At 52.8% G+C, this 20,233-nt stretch overlaps 1 protein-coding gene across 1 annotated transcript; it reads right to left on the minus strand.

The window, feature by feature from the left end:
• Positions 1-378: 378 nt before the first annotated feature.
• Positions 379-8,624, minus strand: FADD (Fas associated via death domain). The gene is made up of 2 exons (XM_036099582.2): positions 8,204-8,624; positions 379-5,827 (listed from the first exon to the last, which is right to left on the minus strand). Exons 1-2 carry the CDS (start codon positions 8,487-8,489, stop codon positions 5,457-5,459), a joined length of 657 nt encoding a protein of 218 aa, XP_035955475.1. The 5' UTR covers positions 8,490-8,624; the 3' UTR covers positions 379-5,456.
• Between the last annotated feature and the right edge of the window lie 11,609 nt (positions 8,625-20,233).

Here is a 20,233-nt window from a genome sequence, read left to right on the forward strand (position 1 = left end):
GGGGAGTGGAGGGTCAGACAAGGCTGCCTTCAGACTGGGTGTCTGAGCAGGGCCTTAGGCCCAGTAAGGACTGCAGATGGGAGTTCAGGGATGAGGTGTGCGGAGCTGGGCAGCCCTCCTGTGCATCGTGATGCTGCCAGGCAGGTCGATCCTGAGGGGCCTGGGGACCTTTGGAGCTGGGTCTCTCCAGCCAGAAACCCCTTTGGGAAGAGTAGCAGGGACCCAGTCTCCCAGCGATGAGCCAGGTTTTATGATCACGTTACCTCAATATATACAAACATAAGGTCATATATGACCTTACGCTTCTGAGCCTCGTAAACTATAAAATGCCAGTAAAATTACCAATCAGGGAGATAAAAGCCCACAAGACACATACAATTTAGATTAATAGCACAATGAAATGCATAGTTTATTTAATATGAGGTATGCTTTTTTGTGGTAAAATGTACATAGAATTTACCCCTGTAGCCATTTTTGAGGGCCACTGAGCACATTCACACTGTTGGGCAGACACCCCCACCATCCGCATTGACAGGCAGGTTTGGGGACTTCGGGAGGCCTCGGGTGACTCAAAGGACCCTGGATGTTTTTCTGTTTAAGCCATACCACGAAAGCTCCATCCACAGGTCACATGCCCTGGCTCAGTGCGGACTCCACTCAGGCACTGAATCGGTCTCTGTTCCTTGGTGAAAATTAATGCGGTTAGCACACACATGTGACTCTTGCCGTCCATGTCACTTAGTTGGTGACTTTAAGACACAGGGCTTATTTGATAAAAGGGGATCTCCACTGCCAATTTTCCCTGTAGAAGGAAGTCCTGTCTCTTATCAGCACGTCGGGTGACGGGCCATCTTCACCTGAGCAAATTCCGCTCCAAGTCCCACTTGCCCGCCGGGTCCAAACGTAACGCACAGCATCACGTGGCTAGAAAGCCGTCAGCAAGGTGACTCAGAGTCGGTATCATGGAAATACAAACACAAAACTAAAACAGACGTGGAGAGCTTGCGGTTGCTAAGAACCGTCAGGGGTCTGTGGTCGGATTCTGCTTTTGTCTGGGGGCTGATGGAGGGTGGGGTCCTTGAGAGAAGGGATGGGGCTCCGTGGAGGGGATAAGAGAGGGGGCGGAAAGGAGAGGCTGTTATATATGGGAGCGAGCCCCAAGGGGGAGGGGGCCTGGTCTGCACCTCTGGGAACTGGGTGGGTCATGGTGCCAGGCGCAGAACTGGACGCAGGCAGGGGGAAATGTGGGGTCTGCGTGCCGTGGGCAGAATAATGCCTGACCCCCACGATGTCCACAGCCTAATCCTGGACCCGTGAACGTGCACTTAACATGGCAAAAGGTGTGGCCCCTCGGCAGCTGACAGTAAGGGTCTGGGGTCTCAGAGAACCATGTGGCAGGCACTGGGGACCTGGTGGGTGAGGCTGAGGGCCTGGCTTCCCTGGGTGCTGAGTGGGAAGAGGGTTCTGGACATGCAGGGACAGGGTGTGGGGTCTGAGATGCGGTGGCCAGAGAAAGAACCAGCGGGAGAAAATGTCATGCAATTATCAAGACAAGCATCAAATGCCCCGGAGGTTGAGCAACAGACCACAAAGTACACAATGGGTTTGGCAACCTGGGACCTCACAGGTGCGGCTGGGGGGGGGGGGGGGGGGGAGAGTGGTCCTGGGGTGCTAGGGAGGAAGACGCAGCAGGGGAGCAAGGAGATGGGACGGGGGAGGGTCTGCCCCGACCCTGCCCCAATGCAATCCTCTGAAAGGGTCTGGAAGGGCCTGACAGGGCCCCATGTGTGTGCATGTCCACAGCCCAGGAGGGCTGGCTGGGGTGGGAGGGCAGAAGGGGAGGGTATGAAGCCGGGAAACCTGGGGGAGGCATGAGACTAGGGAGTTGGCCCTCTCTTCCAGGAAACACTCGACCAAACTCCCCTTCATTGGCCTGAAACCTCCCACAAAGCATGTACATTTGGGCCTTTGCCCCGTCTTTCTCAGGAGATGACTTGTGTGCAAACTTTACATGAAGTACAAATCTCACAAAAAGTCTTACAAAATATATAAATGGAACACGAATTGTTTTCTTGTGAAGTTGCCCTGAGAAATTCCTCTAAGACGAACCATGAGAGACGATGGACTCTGAAAAACAAACTGAGGGTTCTAGAGGGGAGGGGGGTGGGGGGATGGGTTAGCCTGGTGATGGGTATTAAAGACGGCACGTTCTGCATGGAGCACTGGGTGTTATACGCAAACAATGAATCATGGAACACTACATCAAAAACTAATGATGTAACGTATGGTGATTAACATAACAATAAAAAATTCCTCTAAAAATTGTAGCCACTCCCCTAGCCAGGGCGGGGTGTCACTGGTCCCATCACAAAGGTCCTAGTTCCGATCGGATGTCAGTCAGACCCATCCCAGAGCACCTTCTCCCTTGAAGCGCTGGTTCAAATCAACGGTGGGGCAAACGCTCAGATGTGAGAGTGACACGCGACCAGCGTGGACCAGCGGCCACGGGCTGGCCCCACTGTAGTGAGATCCTGAGGAACAGAAGCTCCGCGGCTCTGGGTGAAATGTCACTGCTTATTTTCGAGGTACCTGAGGAACAAGTTGCCACAGATTTGGGCAAGCACTTTATAGTTGCCGAATCGTCCTTTAGGGTGATGAAGCCACAAGGGGCAGAGCCAGGGGTGGACCCCATGCTCCGTGGCTCTCTGGGGACACTCCCACCAAACAGTCCAGGTTACACCTATTCCTGCATCTGGTGGACAACGAAAACACATTACAGGAAACGTAGAAAATACAGGAAGTATAAATATCATTTAAAAACAATAACTCTCTGGGCCCCTGGGTGGCTCAGTTGGTGAAGCGACTGCCTTCGGCTCAGGTCATGATCCTGGAGTCCCGGGATCGAGTCCTGCATCGGGCTCCCTGCTCGGCAGGGAGTCTGCTTCTCCCTCTGACCCTCCTCCCTCTCATGCTCTCTGTCTCTCATTCTCTCTCTCTCAAATAAATAAATAAAATCTTAAAAAAACAAAACAAAAACAAAAACAATAATTCTCAAAGATTTGCTGTGCATCTTTCCACTTCCAGTGCCCATGTAGGCATTTGTGCTTTTGCCGTAGGCTTGTGTTTACTCTCATTACACTTTCCCTTTCGTTTCACAAAGTAGGGAAGTTATGTGCTTCCTGAGGGCAGGCTGCTTGTCCTGTTGCTGTGCCCCAAAGCCTGGCACGGTGCTGGTGAGGGCGGGAGCCTCCGGCCCGCGGATGTGTGAATTGGCCGAACAAACGGGTGCCTCCATCGGCTCCACCAGCATCTGCTGGGGGGACCTGCCCCCGTCACCAGGCTCTACGGCTCTGCCCGGGTCCGGGGACCGGCCCACCTCCGGGCCCCGGGGAGTGGGTGGCGCGCGTGGCCTACAGGCGCAGGACGGAGCCTCTCTTCGCCCACCATCTCTTCCGAGTCTCGGCATCAGATCGCAGCCTCGAGAGGGCACGTGCGGTGCTCCAGAGCCCGGCTCCGTCTCCCGCACCGCGCGGCCAGGAGCTGCTCTCCACGGAGGTCCCGGGGTGTGAGTGCAGGGGGCGGGAACGGGGGGGACGAACGACACCCGGTGCCTTCACAGCATGCAGGACGGAGAGACGGGCCACAGGAGCGAGCCGGTGGCAGAGCTGGGGACCAGGCCCTGTCTGCTCGCCGGCCATGGAAGAGTTCAGGTGCAGAAGTCACAGGTCATCGAAGCCTCTGTCACGACTCGTGGTGTGATGGACGGCTGGGTGCTTCTTCCGGGTGTGAGAGGCATGCAGGGGGATGTCGGGCGCATGTCAGCATGTCTGGCGTTTACCCTTTCAGTAGCTTATCTCCTAAGCCATGAGGGAATGGAAGAACCTCTGAAATCTGCCTCTGTTCAAGAAATAGGGACATATCTTTCAGCAAGCCTACTTCCCAGAGCTACCCGTCAGCCAAGCCTCTGACATGCATCGACAGTGCTGACATGCTGTCACCCACAGAGCTAGCTCTGCCCCTCCGCCTGAAGAGGGGGGGCGCTGGCCGGCAGGCGGGGAAGCGCACAGCGCACCACACAGGGCCAGGCCGCGCTGCTGTGGGCTTGAAATGGGCTCAGGGCCTCGGCGGCACCCTGAGCTTGTGACTGCTTAAACTTGTGTTCCTGGCCGGGAGCTTGAGGTCTACAGTGCAGGGCCGCGTCTCTCTCATTTCCTGTGGTGGCCCCAGCCCTTCGCCATGCCCGGCACCAGCACATACTTGAAGGCGTGCAGGGGCCCAAAGGCTGGTCCATAGCTTAGCAGGACAGTGTGCTCAGGACCTCAGCCATCTAAGGCCACGGTGGCATGGCATGACATCACGTGTCGCTTTCCCAAGGTCACAGCTGGAAGGCCTGAACGAGGGACGGCCACTTGGCTCTCTGATGCCCCTCAGCGGCAGGTGGGCCCGAAGCCGGTGAAAGGTGGCCTCTACCAGACCAGTTTGCTGAGCGCAAATGCTCCCCTTGTTAGTGGCTCCTGGAGCTGTTATGAAGTCCAGCTACCCTGTTCACGGTTCAGCCTAAGAAAAGTGGCAAGGGGTACTGAAATTGACCACGAGGGGACTTTCGAGAATATGAGAAATGAAGTAATCCTTAATAGGAATGTAAAATTCTTTGTTAATATGGAGTTTTCCGCTGTAAAGAAATAAGCTTTAGCAGGATTACCTTAGAAGCAGAAAGTCCACTTTTTAAAATTACAGGATCCTGTTATCAGAATGGTGATTTTGATACAAAACAGTAATAAACTATGGCATCACAGAAGTCCTAGTACTTCTAAGAACTAACGTTTGTAGAGCACCATGTCAATCACCCCTGAGCACTTAACAGCCCCTCGCAGGCCATCCTCCCAAGTTTTACTATCCCCTCCTGACACCCTCCAGGGCCAGGAGCCCACCGGGCATCCCCTGGTGTCCAGGTCTACGCGGATGGCCTCACAGCCTCTGGCCAGCTGTGGCAGCAGCAGAGTGACCCAGGGCGACCGTGCGGCCTCTGGAGCCTGACCGCCTCGGCTCCACCCTCGGCTCGCCCCCTGCGACGGACTTCCTCCCGCTGCTGACGGCACACGGGGCCCCCACCTGGAGAGTACCAACACTGATCACTGCTGACTCCGACGTTCCCAAAGCTTCCTCCTGCAGGGACTCATTTCCAGGGACAAAAGACTCTCCCCCTCAAGGGCGATCATGAGGCAGGAATGAGAGCATGTGCACGGCGCCCGAAGCCCCGCCGGGCATGGAGCAAGCACTCAGTGAAGGCCGGCTCGGAGAGGCCAACCGTGCCTGGAGCCCTGGGGTCCCTCGTCCTGGCTCACTGCTAGGTCTTCACAGCACCGGCGCGTGGAGGCACTTGGTCAACCTTGGTGCGGGGGCTCCAAGTTCGGGCTGTGCGGATGCCCTCGGGCCCCTGGAGAAGAGCAGCCGGGTCACCAGGGGGCCCCCAAGGTGGGCCCATCTGAGTCGCAGGACGTCAGGGACACGGCGATGCTGCTGCCACCACCTCTACCGCTCACGTCCTCGTCCTCGAGGCCCCGGGCCTGCTGATCCTCCACGATAAGGTCGGCCACCAGGTTAAGCTGGCAGGCCCTGAGCGCCCTCACCAGGTGGGACACTGTCGCGTCCTCCCTCTTGGTGCTCTTCCAGACTCTCAGCGACTCCCTCACCTGCTCTGTCAGGTTGCGGGGATACTTCTCCTCGATGGCATCGATCTTGACGTCCGTCACTTTAAGGTGCCGGGCCAGTCTTCTCCAGTCCTTCCCCACATTATCACAGATGATGTCAAACGCGGCACGCAGGTCTGGGGAAAGAAGAAAATGATTTACCAGAAGTTTGGGGAGCTCGTTAGGAGACAAGTAACCTCATACTCCCAGTGGGCTTCTTGGTGCTGACCTGAGTGCTGGGGATACAAGAGGTGCTCTTGCAGAGGCTGGAGTCACCCAGCAGAGGGGCCAGGGGAAGGTCAGAGAAAACCCAAGGGGGGGCCTCCAGTCCTGCCCCCAGCCTACTCCAAAAACTGCCCAAAAGGTGTGGCCCTCTGAAGAGGTGATGGCTGGTGTGGGTGGTAGTGCAGCTAACTGCTTGGGTGGGGGAAACTGAGGGAGGGCCTGGGAGTTGTCTAAAGGAAGGAAATGGAATCACTCCCCCATCCTACCCTGTAGTTAAGTGGTGGCCCCTAAAAAGTTATGTCCACCTCAAATCCCTGGCACTGTGAATGTTAACTTATTTTGAAAAGGGTCTTTGCAGATGTGATCAAGTGGAGGATCTTGGGATGAGATCATCCTGGATTATCCAGGTGGGCCCTAAATACAGTGACAAGTACCCTTAGAAGACAGACAGAAGAGGAGGCCGTGTGATCATGGAGGCAGAGATGGGAGAGATGTAGCCATTCGCCAAAGAATGCCCAGAGCCTCCAGACTCTGGAAGAGGCAGAAGGATGCTGTCCCAGAGCTTCCAGAGGAAGCCTGGCTCTGCTGACGTGACCTTTGACTTCTGGCTCCAGAACTGCGAGAGAATCAGTTCCATGTTGCCTCAAGGCCCCGAGTTGTGGTCTTTTGTATGGCAGCCCCAGGGCACTAAAACCCAATTCTTATTTTGGAAGCTGCCTGGACTGACCACCAGTCTTTGGTCCCTGGCTACCATGTCCTCATCTGCTGAAAGGTCACGACTGAGACCAGCAGGTGGGGCACTACCGACCCTAGCAGGCAGCTTCTGGAATGAGGGAGCAAGCAGAGGGGAAGGACAAAATGCTGCTCGGAGGGCCCCAGCAATGTGTATCTTCAGCTACAGACCCCCAAGATGCTGTCAGCCTGTGTGCCTACTCTGCTCCGGCCCCCCTGGAGCTGGGCAGGCGGGCACTTGTGTTACTGTGACCACTGGTACAGAGGGGGAAACTGAGGCACGGGGAAGAAAAGTGATTTTCCTGATGTCATACAGCCAGACCACGGCACAGCCAGAAAGCAAAACCCTGACAAGTCCGCTGCCGGTCCCCTCCCCCGTCTCCTGTGCGAGAGTGATACAGGACGGGCCCTCACCAACCCACCCCCCCTGCTCATCTCTGGTGTACTCTCCCGCAACACACAGCATCTACACACATACGAACACAGACGGACACGGAGAAATCTAAGATGTTACGGTCTGTGTTTTGTGGACTGCCTTTTAAATGTACTATGTCAACAATCTCCCCTCCACTGAATGTCCTTGAAAACATAATTCCTCTGTGTCCTGTTCTGTTTGCACAGCACTGTGTGTATATGTTTATATACAGGTCTTTACGGAGTTAACACCTGTGCTGTTAGAGGTCTACCCTTTCCCTTTGGCGACCGAAGGACTGATGCCAGGCCAGAGCTTCAAGCCTATGAGGATGTCCCCGAAGCACTCCCCATCACCCCCTCCCAGGGCTCTGAGAACACAGGGGTGTGGCTGAGAAGCCCTGCTCCACCCAGGTCTCATTTTTACTCCTCGAAGCCTCTGCAAGCCCCAGGTGAGGCTGGAGAGTGGGGATGCCTGAGCACAGGGCAGGAAGCCACAGAACGGACCTGGTCCGAGAGGCCTAGGTGACAATACCACCCACCCACCCACGGCTGCCTCAGGCCAGTCCTGGTTAGCAAGGGCTGTGCATCTTAGGCCCCTCACCTCACCTCGCAGCCATGGTCCTCTGGCTTGTAAGACATGAATAAGAATAGCAGAACCTAACTACGGGGCTATCGCGAGAGCTGAACAGCTGCGCCAGAGACATTTTCAGTACTGTTCTGACAGCGTCAGGGGCACAGCGGGGCATTCCCAGGGGCGGAAGGAAAACGAAAGCAGCCGCAGGCTCGCCGAGCTCCTCCCACCCAGCGGAGGTGAGCAACGCCCTTTCCTTGGAATGCTTTCTAATGAAGCCGGAGGAAGGGGGTGACAGAAAAAATACCGAACTGGGTGTGCGTGTGTTTTCACGTTTTCCAACCCAGAGTAAGTTAACTTTTATGAGCTTTGGCTCTCCCATCTGCAAAGCGGGCAGCTCACCTGTCTCCCAGGAGCGCCGAGACAAAATCTGCGCAAATCGAACCTGAGAAAGGGCTGGCGCGGCTGACCTGCCACATCGACCGCTGCGCAAACCGGCCCCGCCTCCCCCGGGCTCGGTCAGTCCCCAGCCTCCCGGGCCCCGCCCCGGTCCCCGGCGCCCCGCGCCCACCTCGCTCCTCCGGCGGGACCCTGCCCGCCGCGCCCGCCTCGAAGCCGTCCAGGCGCTGCAGCAGGTCCTGGCGCCGCAGGGAGACGAGCAGCTCGCGCAGCAGCTCGGTGTGCTCGGAGTCCAGCTCGTTCTGCTCCAGCAGCACGTTGAAGAGGTCGAGGCCGCTCTGCACGCGCTCCAGCTTCCTCTTGCCCACGCGGCTCCGGCACAGGAACTTGAGCTCGGTCAGCTCGTCGTTCGACAGGCCGGTCGACACCGAGTGCAGCAGCACCAGGAACGGGTCCATGGCGGCGGGCCGCGGGGGGACCCAGCCAGGCCCTCCGCGCGTGCCCCGCTCCGCCCCACCGTCCCCTCGGCGGCCCGGCGGCCCCGCGGCCCCCGCGGCCCGGCTTCCCGCCACACAGCCCGCGCCACCGGCCCCCGTCCCGGCGCCCCACCACCGGAAGTCCGCGCGCACACGCCCACTCTGCCGAGGTCTCGCGAGAGCTCTGGGACCTGCGCATGCGGCCCTGGCCCGACTGTAGCCGTTTCCGCCCGGGAGGCGCGCGGCCGCCGCCAGGGGGCTTCCCCGGAGAGCTCGCGGCGCGGGGTTGGAGGGCTTCCGCGCCTGCGCCCTGCAGACCATCTCCCGCCCAGTGAGGGTACTGTGGCCCCGGGGTCCGGAGACGCGGGCGCGAGCTGAGAGGGTGGACCTGGGTTTCCCGGGCAGTGCTGCACTGCGGATGCCGATAATAAATGCATCTATTATTAACATTTGTGAGAGTGCAAAGGGTCTTTTAATGCTCCCTGGGCAGAAAAGACGGTTCAGAGGTTTATTGAAGTTTTAAAGTTTGATTTCATTAATATTTCATTCTTATAGTCATTTATGCGTTTGAATGCTTTTAGTTTATTGAGCGCCTACTAGTGTGCCAGGCAGTAGGTGCTGGGAACACATTTGGGAGCAAAGAGCAGAAATGCCCGCCTGCCGGGAGCTACGTCATCAGTACCCAAGCTTACATAATACAGATAAGAAAGTCGTGCAGCATGCCAGAAGTTAGTAAGAGCCAGGGCAAAGCGGATAAGGGGATGGGGAGTGTGGAGGCCGGGGCACGATTAGAGGGGGCAGTCAGAGCAGGCTTCACTGCGCAGGTGCAGCTGCGGGGACCAGGTGCAGGGGCCAGTGGCCAGGTGTGTGGGTGTTGGGGGCAGGGAAAGGGTGCGGGCGGGGGCACAGCCTCAGCAGAGGCAAGTGAAAGCGGAGGTTCCGGGAACACCTGGGGGACCGAAGGGTCTGGAGCAGAGAGGGGGGTCGGCAGGGGTTGCCAGAGAGGAGAGGGGAGGGGTGGATTAGGAGGTGCCTCACGGGCCAGGTGCAGACCCGGCTTTACTGCCCCTGAGAGGAGCCCCTGCAGAGTGTGAGCAGAGGAGTGAAGCCATCGAGTTTCCTTAAAAAAAAAAAAAAAAAAAAAATATATATATATATATATGTATATGTATATATACAGATAAATCCACATACACACACACACACACACACACATAAATATTTAATTGTGACAGAATTAACAACCCATCTAACTTACCCGTTTAAAGTGTACATTTCAGCGGATTTTAGTATATTCATAAGGTTGTGCAAGCCTCACCATTAGGTAATTTTAGAACATTTTCATCACACTGAGTAGAAACCTGCCACCTATTAGCAGTTACTTCCTTTCCTTCCTCCTCTGCTCAGTCCCTGATAACCACTACTTTATTTTCTGCCTCTTTGGATTTGACTATTCTGGACATTTCATATAAATGGGACCATACACTATGTGGCCTTTTGTGCCTGGTTTCTTTCACTGGGCAAAATGTTTTCAAGGCTCATCCATGTTGTAGCATGTGACGGTGCTCCATTCCTTTTTAATGAGTCAAGAGTAGTCCATTGAACAGATAGACCACATTTGTATATATCCAGTCATCAGCTGATGGACATTTTGATTGTTTCCACTGTTAAAAACCAAAACTCAACTGAGTAAATGTGAAGATCTAATTGGCTTTATTCAATAATTCATGAACCAGACAGTATCCCATGTAGCGAGTAGAAAGCTCTGGGGATCTGAGTGTACAAAACAGAAGGTTTTTATAGACAGAAGGGGAAGAAAAGGAAGTTTTCTAAGGAAGAGTGGATTGTTCTGGCAAGGTCACCTTCCTTTGGGAGAAGGTGGGGGTCCATCATGCAGATCACCTCACTAGTGCCCAGCAGGGAACCCCGGATTGTCTGGTTTGAGGTTACATTCCTGGGAGAGGGTGGAGTCTTGGTTTGCTGTTGTGGGGAAAAGTGACTCTGTTTTTGGCCAGTTGTTCCTTTTTTAACAGCAACTTTTGGCTGTTCTGAATAATGCTGCTATGAACTTGGTGTTACATTTTTAGAGGGTCACTCTGCCACTGTGTAGAAGCTAAATAACCCTGATGAGAGATGAGGGTAATTGAACGAGAGCAGGGGTGGGGATGAGAAGGGGGCAGCCTTCTTTCGATTTGGGGGTGTACGTAATGGAGGGGTACTGAGGACCCTTGTAAAGTTTGAAGGATGGAGGAAGTCCCCTGACTGATCCAGGTGAGGTATGGGTGGGTGGGTGGGGGGTTGGGGAGGACCTGCTAGAGATGTTGATTGGACAGTGGTATGCACAGGACAAGGGTTTGGAATCGAGACCTGGGCAGGAGATGTGAATTGGGGAGTATTCAGCAGATAGATGTGTGTGTGGCGGTTAATTTTAGGTGTCAGCTTGACTGGGCTAAGGGCTCCCCAGTAGCTGGTCAACCAGATTCTGGGTGTGTCTGAGGGTGTTTCTGCAAGAGATGAGCATTTGAACTGATGCTCTGAGTGAAGCAGACGGCCTCCCCAGTGCTGGCGGCATCATCCAATCTGTTAAGGGTCCAAATAGAACAAAAAGGCGGAGGAAGGGAGAATTTGCGCTCTCTGCTTGAGCACCATTCCCCCCCACCCCATTTTCTGGCATTCACACTCAGACTGAACTCGACCCTGGCTTTTCTAGGTCCCCAGCTTGGACTTCTTGGCCTCCGTGACCACTCGAGCCAATTCCTATGATAAATCTCTTGTATAGATCTCTATATAGCCTATTGGTCCTTTTCTCTGGAGAGCCCTCACTGGTATAGTACTTAGAGCACTTGCAAGGTGAGGTCATCTATGTGGAGGGAGCAGACAGAAAAGAGGGTCAAGGGCTAAGCCCTGTGGTGTCCAGCTTTTCAGGAGAAGTGCAGGGGTCTGTGAAGGAGGCTGAGAAGGAGCCCCTCGAGGCAGGAGAGTCAGACCACACCCCTGCTGGAGAACCCTATTTCTTTGTCCCTTGCATGTCTCTTGTCTCCTGATTTACCATATACTTGGCTTCCTGCTCTGCATTTTTCACACATCTCTCCTGCCAGAATGTGACACTTGGAGGCAGGGACTCTGAGCACCCAGAACACCCACTGGGGCTTAATAGGTGCTCACAAAATGGTTCTGAATGAACGAATCTTACATAAGGTGTGGTTAATTTGAATCTCCGTTGGCACAGCTATACCCATGTTTGACCCACTGCCTTGCTGTCTGAAGTTTTTCTGTTTACCTTCTTTTTTTTTTTTTTTTAAAGATTTATTTATTTGAAAGAGAGAGAAAGAACACGAGTGGAAGGGGTAGAAGGAAGAGAAAGAGAGAATCTTAAGCAGACTCTGCGCTGAGTGCGGAGCCTGACTTGGGGCTCCATCTCAGGACCCTGAGATCATGACCTGAGCTGAAACCAAGAGTTGGATGCCCAACCCACTGCACCACCCAGGCGTCTCGTCTGTTTAACTTTCTTTACATAATCTTTCACAGAGCAAAAGCCTTCACTTTTATCCAATTTTCTTTTCATGGGTTATGCTTTTGGTATCGTGTCTAAGATCCCTTTGCCTACCTCTGAGTCCCAAAGATTTTCTCCGATATTTTTTTTTCTAAAAGTTTTATAGTTTTCTGTTTCATTCTGTGATCCATTTTGGGTTAATTTTGGTACAAGTGTAAGGTTTCGGTGGAGTTTTGTTTTGTCTTGCCTGTAGGTGTCTAATCGCTCCAGCACTGTGTGTTGGAAAGCCATCTTCCTCCTATTGGAATGCTTGTGCATCTTTGCTAAAAATTCGTTAAGCACATTTGACTTTCCTCTATGTTCCCTATTCTGCTCCATTGATTTATGATTCTACCCCCACCCCAGTACCACCCTTTGTTGATGCTATATAGGAAAACTTAATTTTGTGTAGAGGAACTCCTCTGACTTTATTCTGCATTGTCAAGACTGTTTTAGCTATTCTAGACTCTGTGTCTTTCCATATCAATTCAAAAATAAGCTTGTCTATGTCCAGAAAAACTTGCTGGGATTTAATAGGAATTGCATTAAATCCATAGATCAATCTGGGGAGAAGTAACATCTTTACCATACTGATTCTTCCAATCTATGAACATGGTATGTCTATTTATTTAGGTCTTCTTTGATTTCTTTCATCAGCAAATTACAGTTTTTAGGTTATAGATCCTGTACATAGTTTGTTAAGTGCAACAATGAGTATTTGGTTTTCTTTGGAGTCATTTTAAATGCTATTCTAAGTTTTGCTTCCTGCATGTTCATTCTTAGTATATAGAAATGTGATTGATTTTTGTATGTTGATTTTATATCCTGCTACCTTGCTGAGCTCATTTGTTAGTTCAGGAGTGTTTTTGTGTTTGTTTATATCTTTGGGATTTTTCTATGTAGACAATCATGTCATCTGCAAACAGAGACAGTTTTATTTTTTTACTCTCCAACCTGTATGTCTTCTATTTCTCTGCCTTACTGTATTTCAGGGGCTGAAATTTCCTGTACAGTGTTGAATAATCACAGTGAGAATGGACATCCTTGTCTTGTTCCTGATTGGGGCAGGCGGAGGACGGAAGTATTTGGTCTTTCAACATTATGTGGGATGTTAGCTGTGAGCTTTTTCTTTTTCTTTTTTTTTTTTTGCGCAGATGCTCTTTATCAAGTTTCAGTAATGCTTATTTACTCCTAACTTGCTGAGAATTTTAGTTGTTGCTGTTGAAATCATAAACGGTTGAAGAATTTTGTGAAATGCTTTTTCTGCATCAATTGATATGATCACGTGGTTTTTCTTCTTCAGCTTCCTGATGGGGTGGATTGCACAAATCTTTCTGTTTTAAGATTCATTTATATATTTGAGAGAGAAAGCACGAATAGGGGGAGGGGCAGAGGGAGAAGGAGAGAGAGAATCTCAAGCAGACTCCCCACTGAGCCCAGATACTGACGCGGGGCTCCATGTCACCACCCTGAGATCATGACCTGAGCTGAAATCAAGAGTCGGATGCTTAACGGACTGAGCCACCCAGGCGCCCCTGCATGGATTTATCTTTGCATGTCTAACCAGCCTCTTATACCTGGAATAAATCCCACTTGTTCACGGCATATAATTCTTTTTATATACGTTGTTGGATTTGCTTGCTAATATTTTGTTGTGGACTTTTGCATTTCAGTTCATAAGAGTAGTCCCCCCACCCCCCAACTGTTTTTGGTTTGTTTCTGGTATCAGAGTAATACTGGCCTCATAAAATAAGTTGAGAAATGTTCCCTCCTCTTCTCTTTTCTGGAAGAGATTATGAAAAATTGGTGTTAATTCTTTTTCAGATGTTTGGTGGATTTCTCCAGCAGAAGTATCTGGGCCTGGAGATTTTTTTGGGAAACTTTTAAATTATGAATTCAATTTCTTTGATGATTATAAGGGCATTTAAATTGTCTATTTCATCTTGACTGAGTTTTGGTAGTTGGTGTAGCTTTTGAGGAATTGGTTCTTTTTTCCCCCTAGGCTGTAGAAATTTATGAGCATAAAGTTATTTGTACCATTACCTTGTTATATGTCTTAGTCTGGGCACCCATACACATTTCCTTAAACCATACTTAATCTCCAAATAAAGACAATGACGAGGTCATAATTCCACCTAACATGATAAAATGTATCCTGCGTCCACCTGAAAACGTGCTAATGTCTTCCCCAGAACAGGAAGTAAAGGGCTGGAGGGATGTTTACTCTTCTCCTGATATCATGTAGCTTAAATACTGTGATGTGAAATTAACAGTCCTTAGCTCTCATGATATAAAGTCAATATATCTTCTGTTACATGAAAAAGGGATAAGAGAGGAGAGAAAATGAAGACACACACACGCAGATTCATAGGAAAATCGGGAGGAAATACTCAGGATACATGTACAGCCCTCATTTTTATAATAGGCAGTAGGTCGGGTGGTCAGAGTTGGTGTTTGTAACCACCTCCTTCCACTCCCCACTTGCATGCCTTTTGCCTTCAGCAAGCACCCCAGCTGCTTGTGGTACTTAACCTGGTGGAGTGACTTAACCCCTTCCTTCCTGGAGGGTATGGACCATTTGTAGTCCTGCCTGGCTGGGGTCGTTGTGGTTTCCCATTGACCTTAATCCAGGGTGGTACAACTATGAGACATCCTATAGGACCCACTCTGTTCCAGACACTCTTCCTTCCTCACCCCAGTCTGGAGCAGTGGTCCGATGTGCCCTTGGCAGTTAGGATCAGTCCCCCGCCAACACTGTACCTCCCTTCTCTGCCTGTTGATTCAGGGGCACGGTGGGGGGGGGGGATGTCCCCGAGTGGCCGGGCAGCAGTCTGAATTTCCAGTTCACTGGAGTCACTGTCTTAGGACAGAAGCATCCCTCCCTCTGCAACGGATCCTTTGGGGCAGCAGAGCCCAAGGTCGTGGGGGTGGGAAGTGAATGTTCTGCTAGGGGGGCACTAGAGGTAATAGTGAGTGGGGCCCCGGCCATTTCCACCCCCCGATTCCTGGGCCGGTGAATCCTGGCTCTGGGAGACACGGCCTCACATGTGGGATGCTGACTCAGAGCACATACGGCCTTCAGGAGAACGCTGTCCCGGCCTGCAGGGAACCGCCACCTCGCTGGGGCTGGACCTGAGCCTTCAGAAGGCCATTCCGCCGTCCCATCAGCCAGCTGCTACAGGATGGGGCCCACGGTGAGACCAGTGAGTTCCGTGAGCGTGGACCCACGCCGCACTTTGTTTGCCGTGGACTGAGCTCCTGTGTCAAAGCTCTGCTGGTGGGACACCGGGATGGTGGATGGGGCGTTCTGGGAGTCCACGATGTCATTTTGGTGGAAGTATAGCGTGTGGGGAAGGCAAATCTGCATCCCGAATGAATGTCTACTCCAGTAAGAACAGAGCCCGGCCCTTCCCACGACGGAGGCGGCCCAGTGCCGTCAGCCTGCCAGCAGGTGGCTGACCGGTCGCCCCAGGAAGGGCGCCGGGTGAGGGCTCAGTGTGGGTGTCCGCCGCTGGTACCTGGGGCACGCAGTGGGGGCCGGAGCCGGGTGGGCTTTGGTGGGTGAAGTCCCTGCTGCTGAGCCACACGTGGCCACTTTGTGCGGGAGCCCAGGGGGCGACGGCCGGGGTGGCTGGGGGAAGGGGCTGCCTGGTACCTGCCCGCCTGATGACGAGAGTCCGCTGCCGAGCTCCCCCTGTGGTGGGCATTCACACGGAGCACAGATACCCACGTTTTACCTGTCCACACACCTCTTCCCCAAATTCCTTTGTCATCAATTAATTTCCCGGTCATGGTCCTTCCAAGTCCCCGACCGTCCAGCCAAACCACTGGCCACAGCGCAGGGATCAGCGTATAATCTCACGTCTGGCCGTTTCTCCTTCCCAGCACAGTGCACAAGCAGGCGCACTGCCCGAGTCCTGCCTCCTGGAAGGATTTCCCTCCACCATGTCCTTCGGGGACTTCCCGGGGAGGGGCTGCAGCGTGGCAGCTGTCCACGTCGGGTGGCAGGTCCTGAGCATGGACAGACCCATCTGTCAGCCGGGCCTGAGCCTTCTCTCCCCCATCAGCTCACCGGAGGGGACCCCACAGGCATACCTGGATGTACAAATATCTTGTTGAGTCCCTGATTTCAATTCTTTCGTATGAATATCTAGAAATGGAGTTGCTGGGTCATATGGTAAATCTATTTGTAAGTGTTGGAGAAGCTCCCACCGTGGCTGCACCATTACGTTCTCAGCAGCCATGCACGAGGGTCCCATCCTCCACATCCTTGCTGGCTCTGATTACTTTCTGGTTTTGGATCATAGCCATCCCAATGGGTGTGAGGTGGGCTCTCTTTGTGTTTTTAATTTGCCTTTCTCTGGGGACTCATGGTGCTGAACATCTTTTCATGTGCTATTGGCCATTCATCTGTCTTCTCTGGGGAAATGTCTGTTCAAGTCCTCTTCCCATTTTTCTTTGGGTGGCTTGCCTTTTTATTGTTAAGTTGAGGAGATTCTTTATATAGTCTGGATACGAGTCCCTTATGAGAAATACGATTTGCAAATGTTTTCTCCCATTTTGTGAGTTGACGCTCTGCTGATTGTGTCCTTTGATGCACAAAAGTTTAAAATTTTGACCAAGTCCATTTTATGTATTTTGTTTCACTTGGTGTTGTGTCTTTTTTTTTTTTAATTTTAAAGAGAAAGCATTTATTGGTTTCATGGATGCAAATTGATCTTTGGGAGGACAGTGAGCAGAATCATTTCCTTTCTGTTTCTCCTTGTATTGTTTCAGTTTCCCCTGGGTGCTTTTTCTTTTGTTTCGGTCTTATTTATGATGAACCCTTTCCTCAAATATCCAGGGATTCTGGGCTTTGCTCGGGGGTAGTTAGTCTTTTCCAAAGAAAAAGACCCTTTCCTGATGATGGGAAGGGGTATATGGTAGGGCAAAGAATGGCCCCCCACGATGTCCACATTCTAATTCCCAGCCCTGTGAATAAGTTAGTTTACGCGGAAGAAGACGTGATAAAGATCCAGGTCTGGAGCTGGGGAGATTGTCCCGGATTGTCTCCGGGGACCTAGTTTAACCACGAGTCCTCATAAATAGGGAAGGACTCGCCCTCATGGCTGGCTTGAAGATGGTGGAGGGGGTCCAGCCCTGCAGACAGCTCGATTGTAGCCCAGCGAGTCCCGTGTCAGATGTTCGACTTATGGAAACGTAAGATAATACATTTGTGTTGTTTTAAGCCCTTAAGTTTGTGGCCATTTGCCCCTGGAAGCAACCAGAACATTAGCACATAGACAAGCCGCGGGCCACGGCTTTTCCTTCCCCGGTGCAGCTCCCACAGGCAGCCAGCAGAGGGCAGCAGCCACCCACAAGCTGAACCAGGGTCTCACCACTGTGGCTGGAAGCCAGGACCGCAGGACAGGACCACCTGGTGAGGAGGGGTGACCAGAGGTTGCTGAGGGGCGTGGCTTTCTGAGTCCTGGCTAGAGGTGTGTGTGGAAGTTTATTGCACGCATAAGATTTACACTTTTCTGGATGTCATACTGCAGTAAAATGTCGGGGGGGGCGGGGAGAGCTGGGAAGGGGCAGGGGCAGGGGGCAAAGAGAAGGGGGGATGAGAACGGAACACAGCAAATCAATGACTTGGCAGAGACCTCAGCATCTACAGGGTTTGCCTGTTCTCCAGGGATGCATCCCTGGCAGGCTCCTGGCGGGGGCAGCAGACACCAGCCCATCTGAGGAAACCCGGTTAAAATGCCTGGGCTGGTCCAGGTCAGTGTTTCAGGCACCGCCCACTCCTCTGCCAAGAGCTGTGTGAGGGAGCAGTGGGTGGGCTGCCTGCCGTGGACGTATCTGTGGTCCAGAGGCATCAGAGCTTACCTTCCACGTACCCCTTACCTCCTCCGCCAACACCCCTGTCAACTTGACTCCGAGATCCACTCAGCTCAGAGGCAGAAAGACCCAGTTGTCAGTCTATTTGCCATCCCCATCCATCTGTCCTTCCATCCATGCATCCAAATATCCATCATTCCATCTATCCATCCACCCCTCCTTGCATCCACCCATCCATTCATCCATCCGTCATCCATCAATCCATCCACCCATATCCATCCATCCACCCCTATCCATCCATCCATCCATCCGTATCCATCCAACCATATCCATCCATCCATCCACTATCCATCCATCCATCCACTATCCATTCAACCATATCCATCCATCCATCCATCCATCCACTATCTATCTATCCCTCCACCCACCCACCCATCCATCTAGCTCTCCCTCCCTCATTTATTCATTCATTCAGCACTGTACCAGTGCTTCTTATTGATCTGTTTTCTGGCAAGAGTTGGCCTTTTTTTACTTTGCCGTGGCTCTTAAAAAACATGAACAGGAAAATGAGTGTTGCCTGAATATGGGGACGCACACCACAGGTAGGGGGTCATTTTAAGGGACACACAGATGACTCCTGGGAACCTGTATGTGAATGTGTGTGGGGGTTGGGGAGGTGGGCACCCTGGACTAGGGGCTCTGAATCTGGCCTTGGCGTGGGGACAGCCCTGTCCCAGGCACAGACCCTGGCTAAGCTCTGTTCCAGGGAACCTCTCTGCTGGTCCTGGATCCCAGGACTGGGACCTGGCCTGAGGCTTGTCACGTGAGGACGTGACATGCTGAAAAGCTGCCTGTGTTGGCAGGTGGCTCGAATTTTCAAGAGAACATTCAAATCTGGGTTTTTATGTAGATTTGCCTGGTTTTTATATTTTAAGTCAACTAAAAAAAATTAGCCAACCCTGAACCTATCAAATGGAGATTGTCTTGGGCTGGATGCAGCTCACGGCAGCCTCCACCTGGGGAGGGAAGCAGAATCCCCAAAGCAGATGCCAGCACAGTGCCCCCCAACCCCAGACCTCAGGCCCCTGCAGGCCACGGCCCATCACTGTCATCTGTGGGCGGGCACGACACCACTCCGGGACCAAAGCAGACAACGCTCAGCGTTGGGGGCCATGGGGCCTGGTTTGCTGTGTGACCACCATGGAGCCCTGACCCTCTCTGGGCCTCATTGTTCTGGTCTGACATAACAGTGCCGGCCGACCAGCTCATCTCGGAGGTCCTTGCACGGCCAGATCCCAGGTCTCTGTGACATCACCTTTTGGTTTTCCTCCACCCACCTCTACCACCATCATCCAAGCCCTACTATTGCCCTCTGAATTTCTGCAACACCCCTCTCTGACTTCCCATCCATCCCACTGCAATCCACCCCCCACCCCCCGACAGCTGCCATGACCTCAAAAGGTGAATCAGGTCCCATCACTGGGCTGGTTAAAACCACCCAGTCTCCGCTGTGGCATCTGCCATCAAGCTCGAAGTCCTCACGTAGCCAGGGAGCCCTGTGTGAGTTGGTCCTGGCTACCCCGTCTACCCTGTCTCCTGCCTCCTTCCACGCCCTCCCCTCTAGTCAGCTGTCTGCACACTGCTACCTCAGGGCCTTTGCACACCCTTCTGCTGCCTGATCTGTCCTGCCTTCCTCCAGGATTTGACATCCTGGCTCCTTGTTGCTCAAGCCTCCAGGGGTCTCCCTGACCAACCCTGTCACACCCTGTTCTGTTTTATCAGCATCTCTTTCTTCCTCTGACATTATCTGGTTCTGGGTCCATTTTCTGGTTAAGCATCTCACACCCTCTGCAAGAAGTCTTTGCCTGAGGGGAGGAGGGACCGGTCTGCTTTGACCACTGCTGTCTGCTTGAACGTTGTATGAATGAATGTCTACAAGGTCTGGGTGCCAGTCTTGGCTTAGGTGCTAAGGAGCCCTGTGACCTCGGGCGAGTCACTTCCCCACTCTGAGGCTGCTCATCTGTCAAATGGGCCCCCTCACAGGCTTCTGGGAGGACCCATGGAGAGGGGAGGTCCCTGCGATGCTGCCCCTGGGTGCTGCCTTCATGTCTGGATTAAGGAAGCGGTTCCAAAACTTTAGAAGGACGTTCTTGACGGCCGGTAACCAGGACATTGTGAGCTTGAGCTTTGCTGAGATTTTCTCGAGGACGCAGGAACGCGAGCACTAGGGGGCGCCAAAGCTCTCCCTTGTCCGGGAGATGTGCAAGGTGAAATCACCCCGAGCGGCTTCTAAGGAATGTCCCCAGCTAGCAGGGCTGCGCGGCTTTGCTAGCTTTGGGTGTGAGAAATATCTTTTTTTCGTGAAATGGTGGTG

This window comes from Halichoerus grypus, chromosome 11 (genome assembly GCF_964656455.1).
Source record: "Halichoerus grypus chromosome 11, mHalGry1.hap1.1, whole genome shotgun sequence".
Lineage (NCBI taxonomy): Eukaryota > Metazoa > Chordata > Mammalia > Carnivora > Phocidae > Halichoerus > Halichoerus grypus.